The following is a 19961-nucleotide window of genomic DNA, read 5'->3' on the forward strand; positions in this document are numbered from 1 at the left end:
ACACTGGAAGTTTTTCTCTCGTATGTCTTGAAAAAGATAATTTTATTGTGATGGACAGTATACGTCTCTAGAGAAATTATACTAGTATATATTTTAGAAATATATAGAATTATACCAGACTGCGTACAGTAAATTGTCCTTATAATGTTGATGCAGGACGGTTATATTTTTAATGCATATCGCTGCCTATATTAGATCGCAATATATTATGCATTCTCTCTAAAACCAACTTAACTTTATGATACATGAATTAAAAACGTTTTTTCTTATAAATGGGAACGTTATTCCCAATAAATGTCATTGCTCTTTAAACAAAGGCGTGATTTACACGTTTTAAAATAGTGTGAAAGTAGGCTATAGTTAAAATATACTTGTGGAAGTTGCATCTTTTGATAAGCCGAGTTCAGTGGAAGTTAGGCTACTACAAAAAAAAAAGTTAAACTCGTATTAAATCTCTGGGATAAGAGATATTCTGATTGTATTTGGTACGTGACCCATTTGAACTGATCTAATCATAAATAACCACAATGACGCATAAAGAGGAAATATGGCATGCAATGGTCAATAAAAATCAACCATGGTGGTTTGATTGTACGGTCACACCCTGAACGCTTAAATATGTGCCCAGTGGACAACACGCAATATCTGGACAAAAACACTGAGAACTCCAAGATAAATACATAGAAACCTTTATTAAACAATTATTATTCAGTTTTTGATCTGAGCAACATCAAAGTGTCACATGAGCGAGCCAGTGCTGAACATGGAACATGAGAAGCTGAAGTAAGAACATACTCAAGAGAAAAACACTGAAGATCTGGAGCGACAAGTGTGGGAAGGCTTCATCTGAGAGCACAGGCCATTCATTAAAACACCACAACTCTGAGAAATGATACCAGAATGTGAAATATGAGCGACCCGAATGACCAACATCAGGTAAAAATAGGCACTTTGTAACCACATCTTTCTCCTTGACTCGTACACATAAAGAAAGCACTGACACAAACCCTGAACAACACTCACTTCAATCATGAATCGCCTCACACCATCACAGAGTACTGCAGCCCTGAAACTTTTGGGTCATGACAGGTCACCCTTTTTGGAGTTACGCTATTTCCTTCCATTAAAAAAAGAACATACAAAAACATTTTAAGACATTAAAGGCCAATCACGGTTTCACAAAATGTGGATTTTCATGAATTATGACTGCAAGATTTCCCCCTCTTTTGCGTGGCTCATAGCGCACCGTATAATAAATAAGCGCCTCCTAGTGTTTCACTTACGCAGAGGGGTTATAAAAGAAAAACACCTCGTATTTCAGTTAGTTGAGCTAAATTAACCATTGAATTCACTGCTAACAGACGAAAGAAGAGAGAAAACGTTGAGTTCAAACGGTCCACACATTTTGCGCATTCACAGTAGTTCCAACTGAAGTAAAGGTGCGTTCACACTTTTGGCTCCACTATAATGTTATTTAGGTAATAGATAGCTTCGCACATGACATACCGATAAAATATTTACCGTTTACACAAATTTTGAATTTATTCCCTAATTTTAAGTAAATTTTTTGTTCAATTTGAAACGAGGGAACAAATTAAAACGTCGTCAGCCACAATTTACTAAAATGAGGGAACGAATTAGACAAGGCGAAAAAGATAAATAATAGGTTGTTGGAGCAGATTCTTAATTTGCGCAAACGATCAATATTATATGAAGAGTTTATTTGCAAAAACAGATAACTCCATTTTTAATTGACAAAAATCATGTTTTTATTACGTTATCATTTTTATTGCGTTAGTTAGCTGTATTTTTTATCAAAATAACCCAACTGCAATTTGATTGAGATTAACTGGAATGCACAATTGAAAAACATGATTTTCTGAAAACTGTTAAAAACGAGTTCTGTTTTCACAAATGAACTCATTTATATATCTCACGTCATGTGGCGCTTCAGAAAGGGCTTCTAATTAAAAGTTTGAGACTTTTTAAATCAAAATTCTTATCTAGAAGAGTGAGAAAAGGGACCACAAATCACTGCGGTTTAACAGTTTTAAGTACACTGGGCTAGTTTAACAAAAGACAAGAAACCCATGTTTAAGTGCAGCTCAAGAATAAAGTAGGATCAGTAATAAAATAATCTATTTTCTAGAATCAAAGAGCTAAAGGCAGCAGTACACATCAGGTGTACGGTGGGTCATAACACATCGCTCACAAATCTGCACACAACCCCTGTGAAATACAAAAACGGCATCTGTTCTGAATCAAACGCAGATTAAAGACATTGGCACTGGGACAGGGGGAGACGTCAAGCTTCCTGTCCAGAGCCGGACATCAGCAAAGGCAAAGCAAGAAGGCTGTCCCTTCTCTTCCCACACACAGCGGTTGACTCATTCATGCAACGCTCCTCCAGCAAGCACATATTTGGATATTTTGTTGGTGTTTATCTCTAAAAGCACACTAGGGCTGAGTTAGTTATCATATGCCCAGACGTGACGCAGCATGAACCTCTTATCTACTGGACAGGAGTCTCCTGAGGGCTACAGACAGAGAGAACGCCACGTTTCATGGTCTAGGAGACGATTATGGCTGCAGCCCCTCTGTTGTAGAGCGGGACGTCACCGAGACGAACTGCGCTCTTTGCTCACGCAGTCATCCTGGCTTGTGATGTCACCGTTCCCCATCATGCCACAGGTTCTCCTCTTCTTTCTGCGATGGGTCATGGCGTCGCCCTCAGAGCCCGAGTCAGCCTTGAGGGAAAAGGACAAATGGGAGGATGTAAGCAGATCACATAAACATTAAACATAAACATAAAATACTCATTGGGATTTAATGAGAACAGATGAAAATTTTCTAGTATTCTACTGTCATAAACATGCTTTGGTTAGTTTTAACTAGATTCACAATCGGTGATATTTCTTTAAAACAAATGTATTAAAATTTTTAAAAAGCTCATTTTGATTGAAATTAAGGTTCCTCTGATTCGGGGTAAATTGTTAGTATAAAAAGAAAAGAAAAGCATGGGGAATATTCATAATAATAATCTCACCAAGGCTGCATTATTTAACCAAAAAGTGCAATATTGTGAAATAATCACAAAAAAAAAAAAAAAAAAAAAAAAAACGTTTTTATTTAAATACATTTTAAAATGTAATTTATTCCTGTGATGATTTAACTCAGTCCTCAGTGTCACACGATCCCTCAGAAATCATTCAAATTAGCTTGTTTGCAGATCAAGAAACATTTAGACATATGCCTACTTCACTAAAAGGTTTCTTTAAGGATTGTAAATCATTTCTGACATCTGAATATTAACTTAAATCAAACAGTGACTATGCATTATGCACTGTACTGTTCAATGTGAATTCATTGCGCCCTCTAGCTTGTGTTAACTGTACTGCCCCTGTTTTCCCCATCTGTGTTGAAAAGAAAAAGCTTAATTAAGCTATCAGCTGTTACTAGCTCTGTTGTCTAGGCCTAGTTACACATAGATCTTGTTCACGTGGTGGGTCAGAAGGTGTTCGGCAGCTCATGTGTGTGTGGGCTTCACAGGAACAAGCTGTACCTCTGAACCAGAGTCGGAGGAGCTGGAGGAGGAAGAGGATGACGAGTCACTGGAGCTGTCCGAGGCAATGCCTGTTGATTCCTGCAGGTCCACTTTATCTGCCAGAGCAGCCATATCAGGCCTCTCTTGTTTCAGGATCCTGAGACACACATGAGAAACATCATCACGTACCCACACATTTCTCACTTACAGCTTGATTGGGCATGACACACAATACAAATTTTGGTTTTTATACACCATGTTAGGGGTACAATTATTTGTTGTGTAAATAATAAACAAGGCCCATTTGAAGAGCAGCAAATAATAGAGGAAATCAGTGTACAGAGCAGGGTCTTACCGGTACCACTTCCTGGAGAGTTTGGGGCGACCTCGCACGGTCTTGTGCCACACGATGGGGAAGTTAGTGGTGCTTGCAAAATTCTGGGTCACAGCAATAGCAGTGTCTAGATTGAGGACAACATGCCACCATCCACCTACACAAAACACAGAATGTATTACAATCACAGCTGCATGATTTGTTGCACAAGAGTCTACTATTTTGACAAAAGTGTGGATGTGAACTGCATTAATTAGTATAAAGTATTATAATTATTATATAATACATTTCTGCCATAATCTGCACTTAAAAGAGTCTTATGATCAACTAATTCCACGAAAACATTTACTGTGAAAAATAAAGTCAGGTCTCTATCAGTCAGATGGGTGAAGTGTGTTTTCTGCTATGGGTTTAGGTCTTATGAGCAGAAGGCTTCTACAGACTTTATATTTCACTGAACTGAGCAGCTAAACTGCACTCAGACGGTTTCTTTGTAATGCCAACATCTAAAGTTGATAAACAAGACTAACAAAGCCTTTCCAGCCTCATAAACACCGCGTGGCATGAAGCTTGCATGCCATGTCATTTAAAGCTATGTTGAGGGAGGCATTACTCAGCACTCATAATACACTCAACATAGTATTATAATTATTATAAACAGGATAAGTGTGCTGATAATCCACTTCAGCAAAAAAATAGTGGAACAAGACTGACTTGTCAGTAAAACATTTTGAAACCAGTCCAACAAAACAGGTATGAAAGGGTGTGTAAGTGTTGTGTGAATAACACTGACCCCATTTATGACTTCAGAAGTTGTGAAACAGAAAGTCAAATGAAATAATTCTGCCTTGTGAACGTTCCTAAACATGAGAAGCTTGTCGAAGGACAACAGATGTGTGTGAAATGGGCTCTGACCGGGCACAAACACGGTCTCCCCGGGGTGCTGAAGGATCTCCAGCGGTCTGAACTCAGCCGGCCAGGTGGGCTGCTGTGTGCGGGGATAGATGACACTGAACCAGGTGATGGCCTCGTCCTGCTGGTTTCCCCCGTCCTCTCGCGTCACCTTGATGAGCTCGCGGGGCGTGTGGGTGGGGAACAGGCACCAGCGCTTGTGGCCCTGGACCAGAGCGTTCCACGCACTCGTGCCGAGGGGGTCAATGTGGATCCCTGTTCCAGAGCGGGCCGGACCCATCACAAACCACCTACAGCAGCGGGAATGAAAAATAACCTTGATGAACTAAAAACATACACTACAACTATATACAAATATATATATATAAAGAAATTGTGCATGGACTTTTTTTGAAAGGAGTATCTAGTTATGAGTAATATAAAAAATTGAGCAACTAGCCCAACACTGATTACATCACACTATAAATGTATCATTTTCATTGTTATATTATGCCTGGTAACTGTTTCATTTCTAATAGTTATCACTACAAAAGAAAAAAGAAAAAAGTACTTCTAATGTTTTTTTGGTTTTTTTTTTAACCAAAGCTTGTTAAGCATCAGATGTATATTAAAATCAGTACGTCTGACACTGAGAAGTGATGGAAAGAAAGGAAGCGTTACCTGTACGGAGGACGGCGTTTCTCCCCTGCAAACTGAAAGAGGTCGTCCCTAAAGAAAACGGGCACCTGGTAGTCCTCCAAAAGCTTGCAGCGCTTCGCATGTTCACCGTAACTGCTATCGAAGATGTAGAGGGGGCTGTCGTCACGCGTCGACTCCAAATACTCCATGTAGTACTTCATCTTCATCTTGACCGAGAAGCCATCGTTGTCCTCGCCGCACTTGAACTTCTGGTTGCGGTATTTGCGCTTGAGTCGCTCCAAGGTCCACTTCTCCCGGGCGGGCCACGAGTCCTGGCAGTTGAGCAGAACGACGGGTTTATAGGGTTTCTCAAACCGCTGAATGAACTCCTCTGGACTGAGACGCCCAGCGTCCACTCGCTCCACATTGTCCTGGACAAAGACAGGCAAGCCGCTTTTATTTTCTGGATTTTTTTGGATGTGATTTAAAACCCAAGTCAGATTTTATTTTTATTTTTTTACAGTAGATCAAGCTAAAATCTTTAGGAGACCATCAAATGCATTTGACCATGAAACCTCAGCATCACAGTGTTGATCGGCTTTTTTCAAAGATATTACAACTTGGTCAGTTTCTCAGAGCTATACAGTACTTTACAGTGAAACTTCATTTATGGTGTTTTGTGTATTTTAGAGGAACACAGTCACATCAACTACTGTTTCATGAAAACATGTTCTGGGTTTCTGAGCCAGTAAAATAAAGTCCTAGCTCTCCAAGCAAGATCTAGATCCCTTTTGGTTTATGATTTGGGAATTGAAGAAAAACTCCATAAACCGAAGGACCCCATTACACTAAAAGAGCAACAGCGCACTGAACGCCTCAGGACGGGGTCTATAAAATGGCTCGGGTCTCGCTGGTCAGATTATTTTTAGCCACTCCATGAAGATTCACAGACACAGGAACCTCATACGCAATGATTCGACTGCAAACGAACATCCATCAGAGCTGATGGGACCTTAATCTGGTTTCGGAGAGGACTTGATATGCAACAGCACTTCACAGAAACATCTTGCAAGCTTAAAAAATCATGACAAAAATCATGAGAGTTGGCAATAAGACTCCACAAGTCAGGACTGATGTCAACGGCATCGGTTCACTAAACACCTTGATTTTTTGGTGTGTATGATTGTAGGGCTTCAGAATATAGTACTTAAGTCGTACCGACCAATTATTGGTGTTTCTGTGCTTTTTAGAGGTCAGCATTTATAAAAAATACACTACCACTGTATTTTTTTACTCCAATGCATTTGGTTTTTGTTTTCAAAAACAAGGACACTTTAGTCCGAAATTACCCAAAAGATTTGACCAAAGTCATTTTAGGCCCCTTGTAAGTGTGCTTATGCCTCCTAGCTGGCCCCGGGCCCCTGATTCAGAACCGCTGTTGTGTTATTATATACCATAATACTGTATACATTTCAGAAACCTCTCAATTCTTCTGAAAACACCTCAATATGAAGAATACAGAACACATTTATCCTAAACATGAGATGTGTTCATTACTATTCTACGGCTCTAGCAACAGTGAACTTTTAAAGCGCGAGGAAGTGCGTACGTGCGCGGATGAACGTAGACACGGGCTCCCGCCACCAAACCGAGATCCCGCGTCTCTTTAACAACACACTACAAGATGCCAACGTGTAGCGTCCAGCTTTACCCGCTAACGTCTAGGCTACGCGTTCTGTGGCGTAAACGTCGTTACCTTCACCGTCCGGTGCGACAGATCAAAGCTCTCGCAGTAATTGTGTTTGGTCCAGTCGCTCGAGTCCTTCAGTTCGGGTCTGGCGCTCCGCTTCGCCTCTTTGATCCGTTTCTTACTTTTATGGTTCATTCTTCAGCGTTTCAGCGCGTCTTGCGCGTGTAGCTCGCGAGCTAACTGCAATATGATGGAAGTCTATGAAGACTGAAGCAGCGAAACAGTCACTGGAGGCCTTAAAGACGCGTGCAGCTCTTTTGCTGTCGACAGGGCTCTACGCAATACAGGAATCAAGTTATGTTTATTTGCAGAGTTGGAGGCGGTTGATGTACTGAAGGGTTCGATAACAATAAACTAAAGTTAGATAACCTGGTGGCAGCAAGCTTCTTTCACGCCTTATGGCGCAATCTAACTGATATTAGTTTGTTTCCCGCCCCCAAGGAAGAATATAACAATCTGATTGGCTGGCTTTATGTACTGAGCTGTCAGTTTGGAATCCGATTGGCTGAGACGCTGTCCAGCAAACTGAGATCCAATAGAACAAGAGAAAGAGGCCGCCCGAACGCACAAGTGTCTGCGTGATTGGTTGAATGTGTTTAATGGCCGGAATTGTTCTGGAAAGCTGAAAACAGATGTGGTCCATGTCAAGTACTGTGAGGTAAAACATCAGCAAGAAACTATGGATGAGTCTTCTCTGACGGTAGTAGAGAAATTATTCACGTTTGAGGACTGTGGAGGCTCTCAGTCCTTAACTGTGTCTATTCCTGAGGTACAGCACAGTTTTTAACACTTTATGTAATCGATTTGTTAATCATCTTACAATAAACATTGTTATAATTCAGGTTCTTGATCCACACTATGGGATGTATGTTTGGCCCTGTGCTGTGGTCCTGTCTCAGTATGTGTGGAAGACGAGGAGTGAACTACAACACAAGACTGTTCTTGAGGTGAACACATCACACTAGTAACTTAGACTTACTGTTCAAGGTCACACTCATCACTTTAAAGGCCAACACTCTTAGGTCCATCATGAGATGATTACAAGCCTTCTCCATGCCTTCTTCTTCCCGTCATTCTGGTACAGGCTGATCTTAATTTGTTTTGGGTATGTATTAAAGAAGGGGGTACAATCATGATTAGAATACCCTGACATTAAAACTCAGAGTGTGCCTTTAACAAAATTGCTATTCCAAACATTACCTATTTTTTTAGTTCAACATTCGTAATAAAAACATTTCTGTTATTACTACATGTAGTGACTATACCAAAACAAACAACCAAAAACATTTCTTCAGAAGATGACTTTCAAGTCCTAGAATAAAACCATAAATGTAATTAATATTTTAGTTTCTGATAAGCTACAATAAAGGCTATCTATGTTTTATATATATATATATTTTTTTCCTGACTCTTTGCTGTATTTTAAAATGTAGATTTTTGGCACATCGCATGGAAACCAATTGGGCTCAGTTTGACACCAAAGTTTCATGTGCATTTTGGGGGAAATTTACATTAGGGCAAAAGATTTTTCAATTTGTTCAAGCTGTTTATATGTATTTACTGCACTGACCAATAGAAAGCTGCTTGTTATGAAAGTTACTCCTGTTGAACTGGGCTTTATGCATCTCTACACTATTGACAATAGTTAACACACCCTTTTTTTGCTTGCAACATTTAGCTAATGTGACAGACCTTAACATATAGTCTTGTACAACCTTTCCAAAACACACATTTGTCAAAACTTCCCATGCACAATCCTGATCCTAAGGGAGGAGAGTCACAGTTGAAATACAGTTGTCAGCCAGTGTTTCAAGCTCATTGAATTTGGTTCAGATTGCCCCGCAGCACATCAGGAGGGTGATGAAGAGTGTCTGTGAGTTGCAGCTCGGGGCTGGAGTGAGTTTGCCTGGTGTGGTGGCTGCCAAGTGTGGAGCGCGTGTGATTTTGTCAGACAGTGCGGAGCTGCCCCTCTGCCTGAGGAACTGCAGGCGCTCCTGTGATGCCAACCACCTCCCCGACGTACCTGTGATCGGACTCACCTGGGGACAGGTGTCCCCAGAGCTCCTCTCGCTGCCACCGGTGGATGTTATCTTGGGATCAGATGTATTCTATGAACCTGAAGGTGAGTTTTGTTCCCCCGTTATCTTATCTTCTTTATCTTACACCGGTTTCTAAGCATTGAACACTGCTTTGAACAGATTTTGAAGATGTGCTTGTGACCGTCTCCTTTATTGTGAGGAGAAACCCTCATGCCCAGCTCTGGACTACCTACCAGGAGAGAAGGTGATCGACCTTCCAGAAACATATGGCTTAATATTTTTTGCCATCATCCGTAATTAAAAACCATTTCCATTTCTTTTCTTGCAGTGCGGACTGGTCCATAGATGCCTTGTTGCTTAAGTGGGATCTGAAGTGCGTTAATGTTCCATTAGAAACGTTTGATGCAAACAAAACCCGTCTCGCTGGATCAACGCTTCCAGGGAACCACACTGTACAAATGATGATTATATCAAGACGAGAGCTTTAATATGTGTGTGTGTGAATTTTATAAACTTTTTTTCATCGCCGTCCAGCACATTACATCATGACCTGATAAATTTCTGCCCTGCATTTTCCTCCTCCACTTCAAAATGCCAGATTCTTACCAAAATGTTTATTAGAAATCATGCTAATATACACAATAAATTAAGCACATTTTAGATGACATTAAGACGTAAGGATTTAATATACCATTTATTGAAAATAAAGCAGCACAACATAGTTCTTTGTATAGTTTAAGAAACTACAATTTCCAAATTGCGGAACCAAGTAAACAAACTTTGTAAGAGGACAGCATTTATGCCACCAACAAATGGATTTGCAGATGCTGCTTGACCTTGGCCACACCTGTCACAACTGAAATCTGGAGAAAACCGGAAACAGCCGAGCACTCAGCACTGCATCTGGATCTTAACAGATAAACAGCAAAACTCAACAGACAGACAACTGTGCCTAGTGCACAAAAAATACACAAGACATTGGGTTAAGAATCCAAATATCACACACAAAAGGCTAAATAAACTTTAATAAATAACACATCAGGACTGTAATATACAGTAATAAGAACACACGGTAACACTTTAGAATAAGGTTCCATTAGTTAATGTTAGTTAACTACTTTCGTTAACATGAACTAAGCAAGAACAATCCTTCTACAGCATTTATAAGTCTTTGTTCATGTTAATTTCAACATTTACTAATGCATTATTTAAATCAAAAGTTGTGCTTGTTATCATTAGTTAATGCACTGTGAATTACCATGAACTAACAATGAATAACTGTATTTTCATTAACTAACATTAACGAAGATAAATAAATACAGTAATAAATGTATTATTCATTGTTTGTTCATGTTAATTAATACATTAACTAACATTAACTAATGGAACCTTATTCTAAAGTGTTACCGAACACACTAACCCAATCATTTAAAAATAAAGCACTAATATGCCAATCAGTCATAATGAGCTTTAGGCCCATGTAGCCATTGTGTAGATTCAGGGTTTTTTAATCCGAGGTTCCTCAGGCTCCAGCAGAGGTCACACGATGAGACCGACCTGAGAGAACACAAAACTGAGGTCAGACGTGTGATCAAACATGGGAAATCATGGAAAGAAAGATGGGGAAAGAAGGGAACGATTACACAAAGCACACAGTCTCCGGGAAACCAGATGATGTATAGACAGTTAACTGTAACACAAAAATTACACATTTTATACAAAATGCATTATATTTCCCCCAAAAAGAAAAAGACTACACAAGCCAGTTTCCTGAGATTTGGGACAGTATCATGATCTAGGGCGTCCGCACAGACGTCCTCATAACGGTCAAATTTACAATGGCTTATGTGTTTCTCACCAAATCAGAATTGTAACACTGGTCTTATAATGTAAAAATGTGTTTAATACTTTTTTTTCTTTTTAACTAATATATATATATATATATATAAATGCTATACTTTTGTAGACCAGATGACTGGATCATGTACCCCTCTATAACCTGCACCACACAGCCCTGCTTTCACACTGTCATCCTGGATTCAGCAGCTTGAGTTCAACAGCAATCACAGCAGCATTGTCAGAGCACACACATCTCTACCAGTGCCATGCCACTGCCAGTCTGATCTATAGTCCTGCACATTATTCCTGTGAACTGCAGCACAGGAAGGTGTTGTGTTTTCTTTTCAATGAAGAGGTCTAGGATGCAGGCCTTTCTTCCCCAGCAGATATCGGTTGTCTGTTAGACCTTGACCTGGACTGTAGAGTCTCTGTGGAGACGTGAACGTGACCTAGACCTGGAACGTGATCGTGAACGTGACCTAGACCTGGAAGAAGACCAGACTTCCTCTTGCGGGGCATGCGTGACTTGGAGTGAGAGGGAGAATTAGGAGCGTGACCGTGACCTGCTGTGATGGGAACGAGAGTGGCTCCTGCGACACCTCGGACTGTGGGTGAAGATGAAGAAACATCACCAGTGTCATCCGCCGGGACTGATTCAGTGAGAGAAAAGTGATTATTACATTTGAATTATGGATATTTTACTTACAAAAACTCATGGATTCACTACAGGGGGCCTTTATTAATCACCCGGAGCAGTGTGAGGGACGTTTTATGATCAATGAGCGTGACTTGTGGACTGTTCGGCTGCAATGATAGAGCTTGGTCATATACACCTAGGATGCTTTGAGGGCGAGTAAAACATTTTTGGGTGAACTAACTCTTTAAGAAGAACTAGTTTGACCAACTAGCAGTTGCCAAGAGGAAACAGTAATCAGTCTAACTTTTCAGATACAAATAAGATCAATCTACCTCTTCATCATTGAAATAAAAAATTAAGATGACTACAGTCTTAAGACGAGTCTGGACAGTTTATGCAACCGGCCCTTAGTTTTTTTTATTTTATTTTATTCACCTCTCATCTCAGCAAATCTCATAGGTGAACTATTTTGATCTAACAAAAATGTCACTTGACATCACTTGAAAAATAAAGTGTATTAGTGACTTTGGAATGGAAAGTGACAAGTCAAAACCTTCGTGTCAAGTCATTATTACACAAATCATTACAAATGAGAGACTGAATATTTTCATATTTGCACATTTCTGTATCTAAAATCACAATATGACCTAATAAGTCAAAATGAACACAAAGCTTTTTAATGATTGGTTTGATGAATAGTTATTTCCAGAAAATACAGTTTATATGTATCCCTTGTTAAAATTTCTTTAAGCAATCATTGTTGCATAAGATCTTTAGGCCTATACTTTCTTAATTTATAGAGTTAGGTAAGGTTACATTACTTGAAGAGTTTATCTTTTTGTTTCAGTCATGCAGACAACCTTTAAACATGACGTCTAAACAAAGACTTTTGAACCCTCTATCGCTGACATTTTGAAATACATTAATCTACATTACCAAATAAGGACTACATGTGAGAGCTTGCACATTGCTCACTCAACTGACTAGCAACAAGGCAAATTAGAGATAGACTACTCTGAATTACATCTAACTTAAACAGTTTGTACACAAAACTAACTATATGTTTTAATTAATATTTTAATCAATATATATCAACAGCAAGTTTCCCGGTTTATCCCAGTGCCTCAACTACTCGCCAACGGAAAAACGACACTAACCACAAACCCGTTCGTGGAGGAGGAGGATGACGTCACCGTCAGCTGACACGTGTCACATGACTGACATTTTTGGGTTGAGAGACAGGCAGAGCGTTTACAAGAAGTCGGAAATAAATATATAAATACACGTTTACCAGCTTTACAAAATGTTTTTTGTTTTTCCATATCGAAATCGCCTTGATCAGCAGGTGTTCACATTATGAATTAGCTGTTTCCATCAGCGCACACAAGTAGTCGGTAAGTTTACTGAGCTCAGTTACTACTCCAGTGGGTCTCCATTCAAAAGCATAAATAATATGACTGAGTGATCGTTTATTAAAGATGCATTAGTTAATGAAAAACATGATTTATTCCAATCACACATGTAGTAAGATTACTGTTTGGGTACAAATGAGTATCTTTGAGAGCTGTTTGATCTCATGAGGAAGCAGTGATCAGTCACGTTTTTACCCAGTTGTGTCAGGTGTCACTTGACTTTGAAGCGTATGTCTGTGTGTTCACTAGTCTCAGGTTGTCATCAAGCTAAAGACTGAACGCAAACATGAGTCCAGAAGGAAAGACCCTGCTCAACATCATAATCCTGGGTTTGGGATTCATGGTGATGTTCACTGCCTTTGGCACCTGCGGGAATATTGAAGTAGGTTTTGAGCTTTTTCAGACGTTGAAATGCCTGATCTGATGAATGCCATCATAGCTGATTTGCGTGTATACAAACCAACCTTTTCACTTTTCACAGCAAACCGTAATAAAGAGTTTCAACAGTACAGAGTTTCATGGAAGTGGCTACACGAGGTATTTTTTTTCTTCATTTATTGCTTCTGTCATGAGAGCGACACACCACTTTTCAGTGGCCTTATTGTCATATTATTATATGGCCTTATTAACTTTCTCATTCACTTTTTTTTCAATGGGTTTAAAAAAATGTAAAGTATATAAAGTTGCAAGACTGTGCGCTTGACATCTTTTATGCAAAGTTGCTTGCATAAGCATTGCAAAATATATAAAAAATGGTAGTGTTATATAAAACTGTTAACATAGGAATTTATATAAAAAAAAATGATACAAAAATTTTAATTGAAGTGCATTGTAAAATATGCACAAACGTATAAATAAGGAACACGATTTTTACTTTCAGAATCCCAGAGTTGTGCTCTATTTCTGCTCTGGTCATGAGACATGTTTTGGCCTTTCTGAATGAGATTTATGATGGCCGAGTTAAAGATGAAAATCAGGTCATGTGATGTTGTGCTGTAATCTAATGAATCTCTCTTTGACTTTCCACCCTGACTGTGGTTATGTAACAAAGAAGAACTGTCTGCTCTCCAAAAAAAAAAGAGCGGGAGAGAGAAAGGAATGTGACATGTTAGCATGTGACAGTTCTGACACTTATTCGGCACAGACTCTATTTTTTTTTTGTTCTGAGAAATTTTAGCATTTTGCCAAAATGTTTTATTTTGGGGGATTGTGTTTGTGTGTGTGTGTGTGTGGAACTGTGTTAGGGTAGTTGTAACACTGGTTATGAAATATACAGTTTATATAAGTCTTGGAATTGCTCTGTTTATTGATATTTAAATTGTTTAATGAACAGAATGAATCTTTAAAAATAAAAACATTCATTTTTGTATTATGAATGCACATTGATTCATTTTGAGATGAAATGTATTGGGTTAATATTTTCTATAAAACGCAATGAAATGGCAATATTGTATTTATTTTGATGATCGCTATTCATTTAAAATCCCACCTTTAACACATGCGTCTCACTTCTCTTCTAGCATGGCGATTATCTACGCCGTATTCTCCGCGTCGAACCTTATTGCGCCCTCAGTGATAGCTGTCATTGGATCTCAGTTGTCTTTGTTTTTTAGTGGACTGGTTTACAGGTAAGTGCCTAAAAGACTTAATTTAGTACTAGCAGTAGTAATTTAGTAATAAATTAGTAATTTATGATTAAAAAGCCTTAATCTGTGCTCTCTTTTAGTGGTTATATTGCTGTTTTCATTCATCCGTACACCTCATCGTTCTACACTTTATCTGTGTTGCTTGGAATCGCCGCTGCAGGTGTGATATCATTATCGGCTCAGTTATGAAATCTTATTTTGTAGTCGCACAGTCTCTAAAGCTTTCTGCTAACTCTGTGTCTTGCAGTGCTCTGGACAGCCCAGGGGAATCTGCTCACCATCAACTCCAAAGATGCCACCATTGGGAGAAACAGTGGAATATTTTGGGCATTGATGCAGTTTAGGTACATCTTGCTTGTTGTCATTAAGTATGTGTGGAAGGAAAAAGAGAACACAAGGAACAATGATTCACTGATTCTCTTTTATTCACAGCTTATTCTTTGGTAATCTCTACATATTTCTTGCCTGGCGTGGCAAGAGTCACATAACAGGTGAGTATGTTTTATGTAATAAATTAGGACAACCACTTTGGTGTAAATCACTGCACAACCAAACAGTTTTTTTATTGTGACTAATTATTGGTTGAAATAAATTAATTGTTTGCTTATTTTGTATAACAAAAACATACTGTATGAGAAACCTAAATACACACAAAATAATTTCTGAATGGTTAGAGAGAATTATATAAAGCTGAAAAATTTTGTGTCTTGGTGTCAGATAAAGACCGTCAGACAGTTTTCATCACACTCACGGTCATCAGCCTGGTAGGCAACTTCCTTTTTTTCTTGATCCAGCGAGCAGACCCAGAACCTGCACCTTCTGATGCTTCTGAGTCACCTCTACCAGCAGACATATCTGATAGTAGCTCTGTGGTGTAAGTGTATATTTTTAGGCACTTCTTCAAGTCAAGACATTTTTCTGGACCAGTTTAATCATATTTTATGGTGTCGTTCTTTCTTTGTCTTGTTTCCTGTTCTTGTTATTCTTTTAAGTCCATCCCAGAGTCTGTGCTCTCAAGCATTTGATGCATTCAGTAAGTGGTAAATTATTTAAAATATATACAAATTGTGTTTTAAAGTATATTATTGACTTCTTGTTCCATTCATAAGATCTATTATCTCTTTTCAACAGAGAAATCCATACAGCTAGCTATGACCAAAGAGATGCTTTTACTGAGCATACCCTTTGCGTATTCTGGTAAGTTCAGCCACACAAAGGAAAATCAGTTTGGTAGCAGTGTTAATTCAGACTATAATGACAGATAAAGAAAGCAGATTATAAAAAAAAAAAAAAAGAGGGCCCAAAACAGAACCCTGGGGGACACCTTTAGAATAAGGGGGATTTGTGCTTCTAAATAATAATAATATTAATGTATTTAATAATAATAATAATATACACTATATAATCAGTTTGGTAGCAGTGTTAATTCACACTAAAATGACAGATAAAGAAAGCGGATTATAAAAAAAAAAAAAGAGGGCCCAAAACAGAACCCTGGGGGACACCTTTAGAATAAGGGGGATTTGTGCTTCTAAATAATAATAATATTAATGTATTTAATAATAATAATAATATACACTATATAATCAGTTTGATAGCTGTGTTAATTCACACTAAAATGACAGATAAAGAAAGCGGATTATAAAAAAAGAAGGCCCAAAGCAGAACCCTGGGGGACACCTTTAGAATAAGGGGGATTTGTGCTTCTAAATAATAATAATAATAATAATGTATTTAATAATAATAATATACACTATATAATCAGTTTGGTAGCTGTGTTAATTCACACTATAATGACAGATAAAGAAAGGGGATTATGAAAAACAGAGGGCACAAACCAGAATCCTGGGGGATTCCGTTAGTAGCAGTGGGATTTGTTCTTCTAAATACTAATAAGAATAATAATATATTATTATATGCTATATAATAATGTATGCAATGTAAGATTTACTGTTTTTAGTCTTTTTTTAACAAGAATTTTTATTATTAACAAAAAGTGTATTTTCCTTTGGTTTGTGTCCAAGTTACATAAAATTCGAAAAATAAGCTCCATTTTTATTCACTGGATTATCCAAACATAGGTATTACTACAGTACATTAATAAAAATAAATACATTGGGATATTTACCTTTATAGTGATGTAGAAGACTACCTGAAATGTAATGTTGAGACAATGTGGTTGCAATCTGTCTAGGTCTCGAGCTCACCTTTTACAGTGGGGTGTATGGGACATGTTTAGGGGCCATGAATCAATTAGGAGACGATGCCAAGGGTCTTATCGGCCTCTCTGGAATTTTGATAGGTGTAGGTGAAATACTTGGTAAGTCAGTGCATTACAATTATTGTGCTTCAGTTGTCTGTGGAAATGGCAAATGTAATAAACTCTGCTTAACCAGGAGGAGGACTATTTGGAATTCTTGATAAGTGTAATCGTTTCGGCCGAAACCCGGTGGTGTTTTTGGGCCTGTTCATCCATATTGTGGCATTCTTCCTCATCTTCCTCAACATAGCCAATGATGCTCCTGTGGCCCCAGAGGAAGGCACACAAATGCAAGCTTTTATCCATCCCAGGTAAGAGACAAGTTAAAGAACAGGACTTTCCAACAAGGATGAGCAGTGAAAATAGAGTCAAACATAAAGATGCACTAGCGGTTTATTAACACTTTTCTGGCTTGTTTTGTCAGTGTGACTGTGGCGCTGATATGCAGTTTCCTGCTGGGTCTGGGTGATAGTTGTTTAAACACTCAGCTCATCAGCATCGTGGGCTTCTTGTTCCGGGATGACAGTGCTTCAGCATTCGCTGTCTTTAAATTTGTTCAGGTTTGAACCTTTCTTTTATTAAACTGTTGTTAGCATCTATTTAAATTGCTTGATGTAAAAATCCTATGGTAAAATGGTTGGGTTATATTTCGATTAAATATAAAACAAAGCACAATAGAAAACTCAGCTTCTATTCTTATTGTATTAGTCAGAATAAATGTATAATTAGACAAATGTATGTTTATAAGTAGTATGTGTTTATTGCCCATGACGTTATATTTCTTTCTTCTACCGCTGCAGTCCATCACAGCTGCGATAGCCTTCTTCTACAGCAACTATCTTCTCTTGCACTGGCAGTTGCTTATTATGGTGCTGACGGGCTTTCTGGGCACCATTACTTTCTTTGTGGTGGAGTGGGGCATTATCGACAGTCGACGGGGCTCAGATTATGACAGTATCTGATCAGAAGAGTTAGACGGACTGAAGTGCCAGAACTATGTCTCATCTCCAGCCATCAGCCTCAGTGAGCAGATCTACAAGCCATCTTTTTTTCAATGGCCATTTTCCTCTATGGTGTAGCTCTTTAGTCTAGGCCACGTATTCTCCTGTTCCAGCGAATCGGCTGTGTAGCCTCTTTTCTTTACTTGCACTTAAAATATGTTTACTCCTCATATGGGATCTAGGATAAAGTGCTGTAATGCAATAAAAGTTTTGTTCAGATTTTGAAGTTTTCACAAGGCATCATACTGTGCAATGCTAGAACCCTGGAACTGTGGTCTAATTATCTTTTCTATACATAATTCATCCAAAAATTAAACATCTGTCATGATTTACTCAGGTTCATAGGGAGTTGTTTTGTGGAACAAGAGGAGAGTTTTCTGAGGAATCTTCATGCATCTTCAATCTTCATAGTGACCACAGATGTCAAGAACTGAAACAAACATCAACATGCAGTGGTCCATACTGCTCGTGTGCTATATTAAAAGTTTTCTGAAGCCCTACAGTTGCTTTGTCTCAGGAACATATTGAAATATAAGCTGATAAACCTTCCACTCGTCAAAGCACTAAAATCAAATCCACATTTAAACATGCTTGAACACTTTGCATGAGGTTCATCCGAACTCTATTGGTCTTTGTATGTGTCGTAAATGAACATAACTTACCCGATTGAAAACGGGGAATGAGCTTTGCGAGCTGGGGACTTAACTGACCTAAATTTCAGTCTGATCCTCAAAGAAAACTATTATATGACTTCAGATGTAGTGCATTAGACATTTATTTGTCCATTTTGGAGCTTGTCAGATGTGGTCTCTTTGAATTTTGTGTTACGAGTCCTGTGAAATTCAGCTGGTGTTCCATGAAATCCAAAAATGAGGTTATGTAAATGAAGACGGAGTTGTTTTTAGGTGAACTACTCCTTTAAGTAGTTATGGTACTACTTGAACTCAGTTATTGTAAAGAAGTCTTAGTGCAAATGCAATAAATCACTTAAATGTACACTACGCTGTGAGACTAGAGATGAGAAATATGATTAAAGACTATTTGATCTGTTCAGAACTACAAAATCAGTAGCAGCGTGAAACACTCAATGCACAGTCAGTAGTTAAATTAGATTGTCTTGTTTATTTTAATTGTTTTTCCAGTTGCCTTTATTTTCTTTCTTTTTTTAAGAAAACGATTTTGCCAAAGATTGAATCACTCTTTGCAGAAATTTGCTTTATTGTTTTTTTTTAGGTTTGGCCTTATTTTTGTGCAAAAATGTCAATGAAAGCGATTGCTGATGTAATCAATCGAAAACAGAGAAAGAATGATTTGGGAATTATTTTTTTTTAATTGCAGTTGTACTAATATCAACCTGGGCTTACGTTAACATGCCATTGTAAATAATAATGCATTGAGAAAGGGTTCAGAAAGACTCTTTCTTAATACATTCACAATACGTATGTTACGATCTTCATTCGTAGGAGCTACATTTACTTTATTACAGTGTAAACTGTTCGGCTTTATTTGGTTCAGAGCAGTCTATAGGATGATGAGGGAAAATGTGATAATCTGGTCTTATACTTGAATGTATCGTACTGTAAAATTTGTCTATTTTCTTTTATAAATATGTGTATATATGGGATTAAAGTCTTTTTTGAGCCTTTGACTCTTGCCTATTTCTTTTTGCAAGCTATATGATAGAGTTGTTTTACAATAACAAGTGTTTTGTTGTGGGACGAAGAAGATGAAAGCTCTTAGAAAGTATTCACGATGGTTTTATATAAACTTTAGTGCTTTTAACAAAAGATGAACTAATAAATTGTGAAAGAATCATGTTTATTATTACTTTATTATTTTGAATTGAAAGAAAACAAAATATTGTAAGTATAAATTGTACCAAACTACTTCAAAGTTTGGCATATTAATAATTTCAGCACTTCTTTTGGGAATTTACAACATCTTTATGTTTGGCACTTATTACCCACAA

At 38.1% G+C, this 19961-nt stretch overlaps 3 protein-coding genes across 4 annotated transcripts; 2 read left to right on the top strand and 1 right to left on the bottom strand.

Annotated features, from left to right (window-relative positions):
• Nucleotides 1-673: 673 nt before the first annotated feature.
• On the bottom strand, nt 674-7547 carry jmjd6 (jumonji domain containing 6, arginine demethylase and lysine hydroxylase). The gene is made up of 6 exons (XM_026207435.1): nt 7165-7547; nt 5451-5839; nt 4794-5080; nt 3900-4035; nt 3563-3701; nt 674-2747 (listed from the first exon to the last, which is right to left on the bottom strand). The coding sequence occupies exons 1-6, from the start codon at nt 7291-7293 to the stop codon at nt 2616-2618; spliced, it is 1212 nt and encodes a 403-aa protein (XP_026063220.1). The 5' UTR covers nt 7294-7547; the 3' UTR covers nt 674-2615.
• A 132-nt stretch (nt 7548-7679) lies between these two features.
• mettl23 (methyltransferase 23, arginine) lies at nt 7680-9859 on the top strand. Of its 2 annotated transcripts, none has more exons than XM_026207439.1 (5): nt 7680-7927; nt 8001-8105; nt 8992-9280; nt 9357-9441; nt 9526-9859. In XM_026207439.1, exons 1-5 carry the CDS (start codon nt 7838-7840, stop codon nt 9683-9685), a joined length of 729 nt encoding a protein of 242 aa, XP_026063224.1. In that variant the 5' UTR covers nt 7680-7837; the 3' UTR covers nt 9686-9859. The 2 variants fall into 2 exon arrangements, with proteins under 2 accessions (XP_026063224.1, XP_026063225.1); XM_026207440.1 differs by having other exon boundaries at nt 7702-7927; nt 9043-9280.
• A 3010-nt stretch (nt 9860-12869) lies between these two features.
• Nucleotides 12870-19640, top strand: mfsd11 (major facilitator superfamily domain containing 11). The gene is made up of 14 exons (XM_026207441.1): nt 12870-13067; nt 13335-13467; nt 13567-13622; nt 14606-14713; nt 14812-14891; nt 14979-15075; nt 15164-15222; nt 15449-15605; nt 15724-15764; nt 15863-15928; nt 16926-17051; nt 17128-17302; nt 17416-17551; nt 17792-19640. The coding sequence occupies exons 2-14, from the start codon at nt 13372-13374 to the stop codon at nt 17951-17953; spliced, it is 1359 nt and encodes a 452-aa protein (XP_026063226.1). The 5' UTR covers nt 12870-13067; nt 13335-13371; the 3' UTR covers nt 17954-19640.
• The last annotated feature ends 321 nt before the right edge of the window (nt 19641-19961 follow it).

This window comes from Carassius auratus, chromosome 28, assembly GCF_003368295.1.
Source record: "Carassius auratus strain Wakin chromosome 28, ASM336829v1, whole genome shotgun sequence".
Taxonomy (NCBI): Eukaryota; Metazoa; Chordata; class Actinopteri; order Cypriniformes; family Cyprinidae; genus Carassius; species Carassius auratus.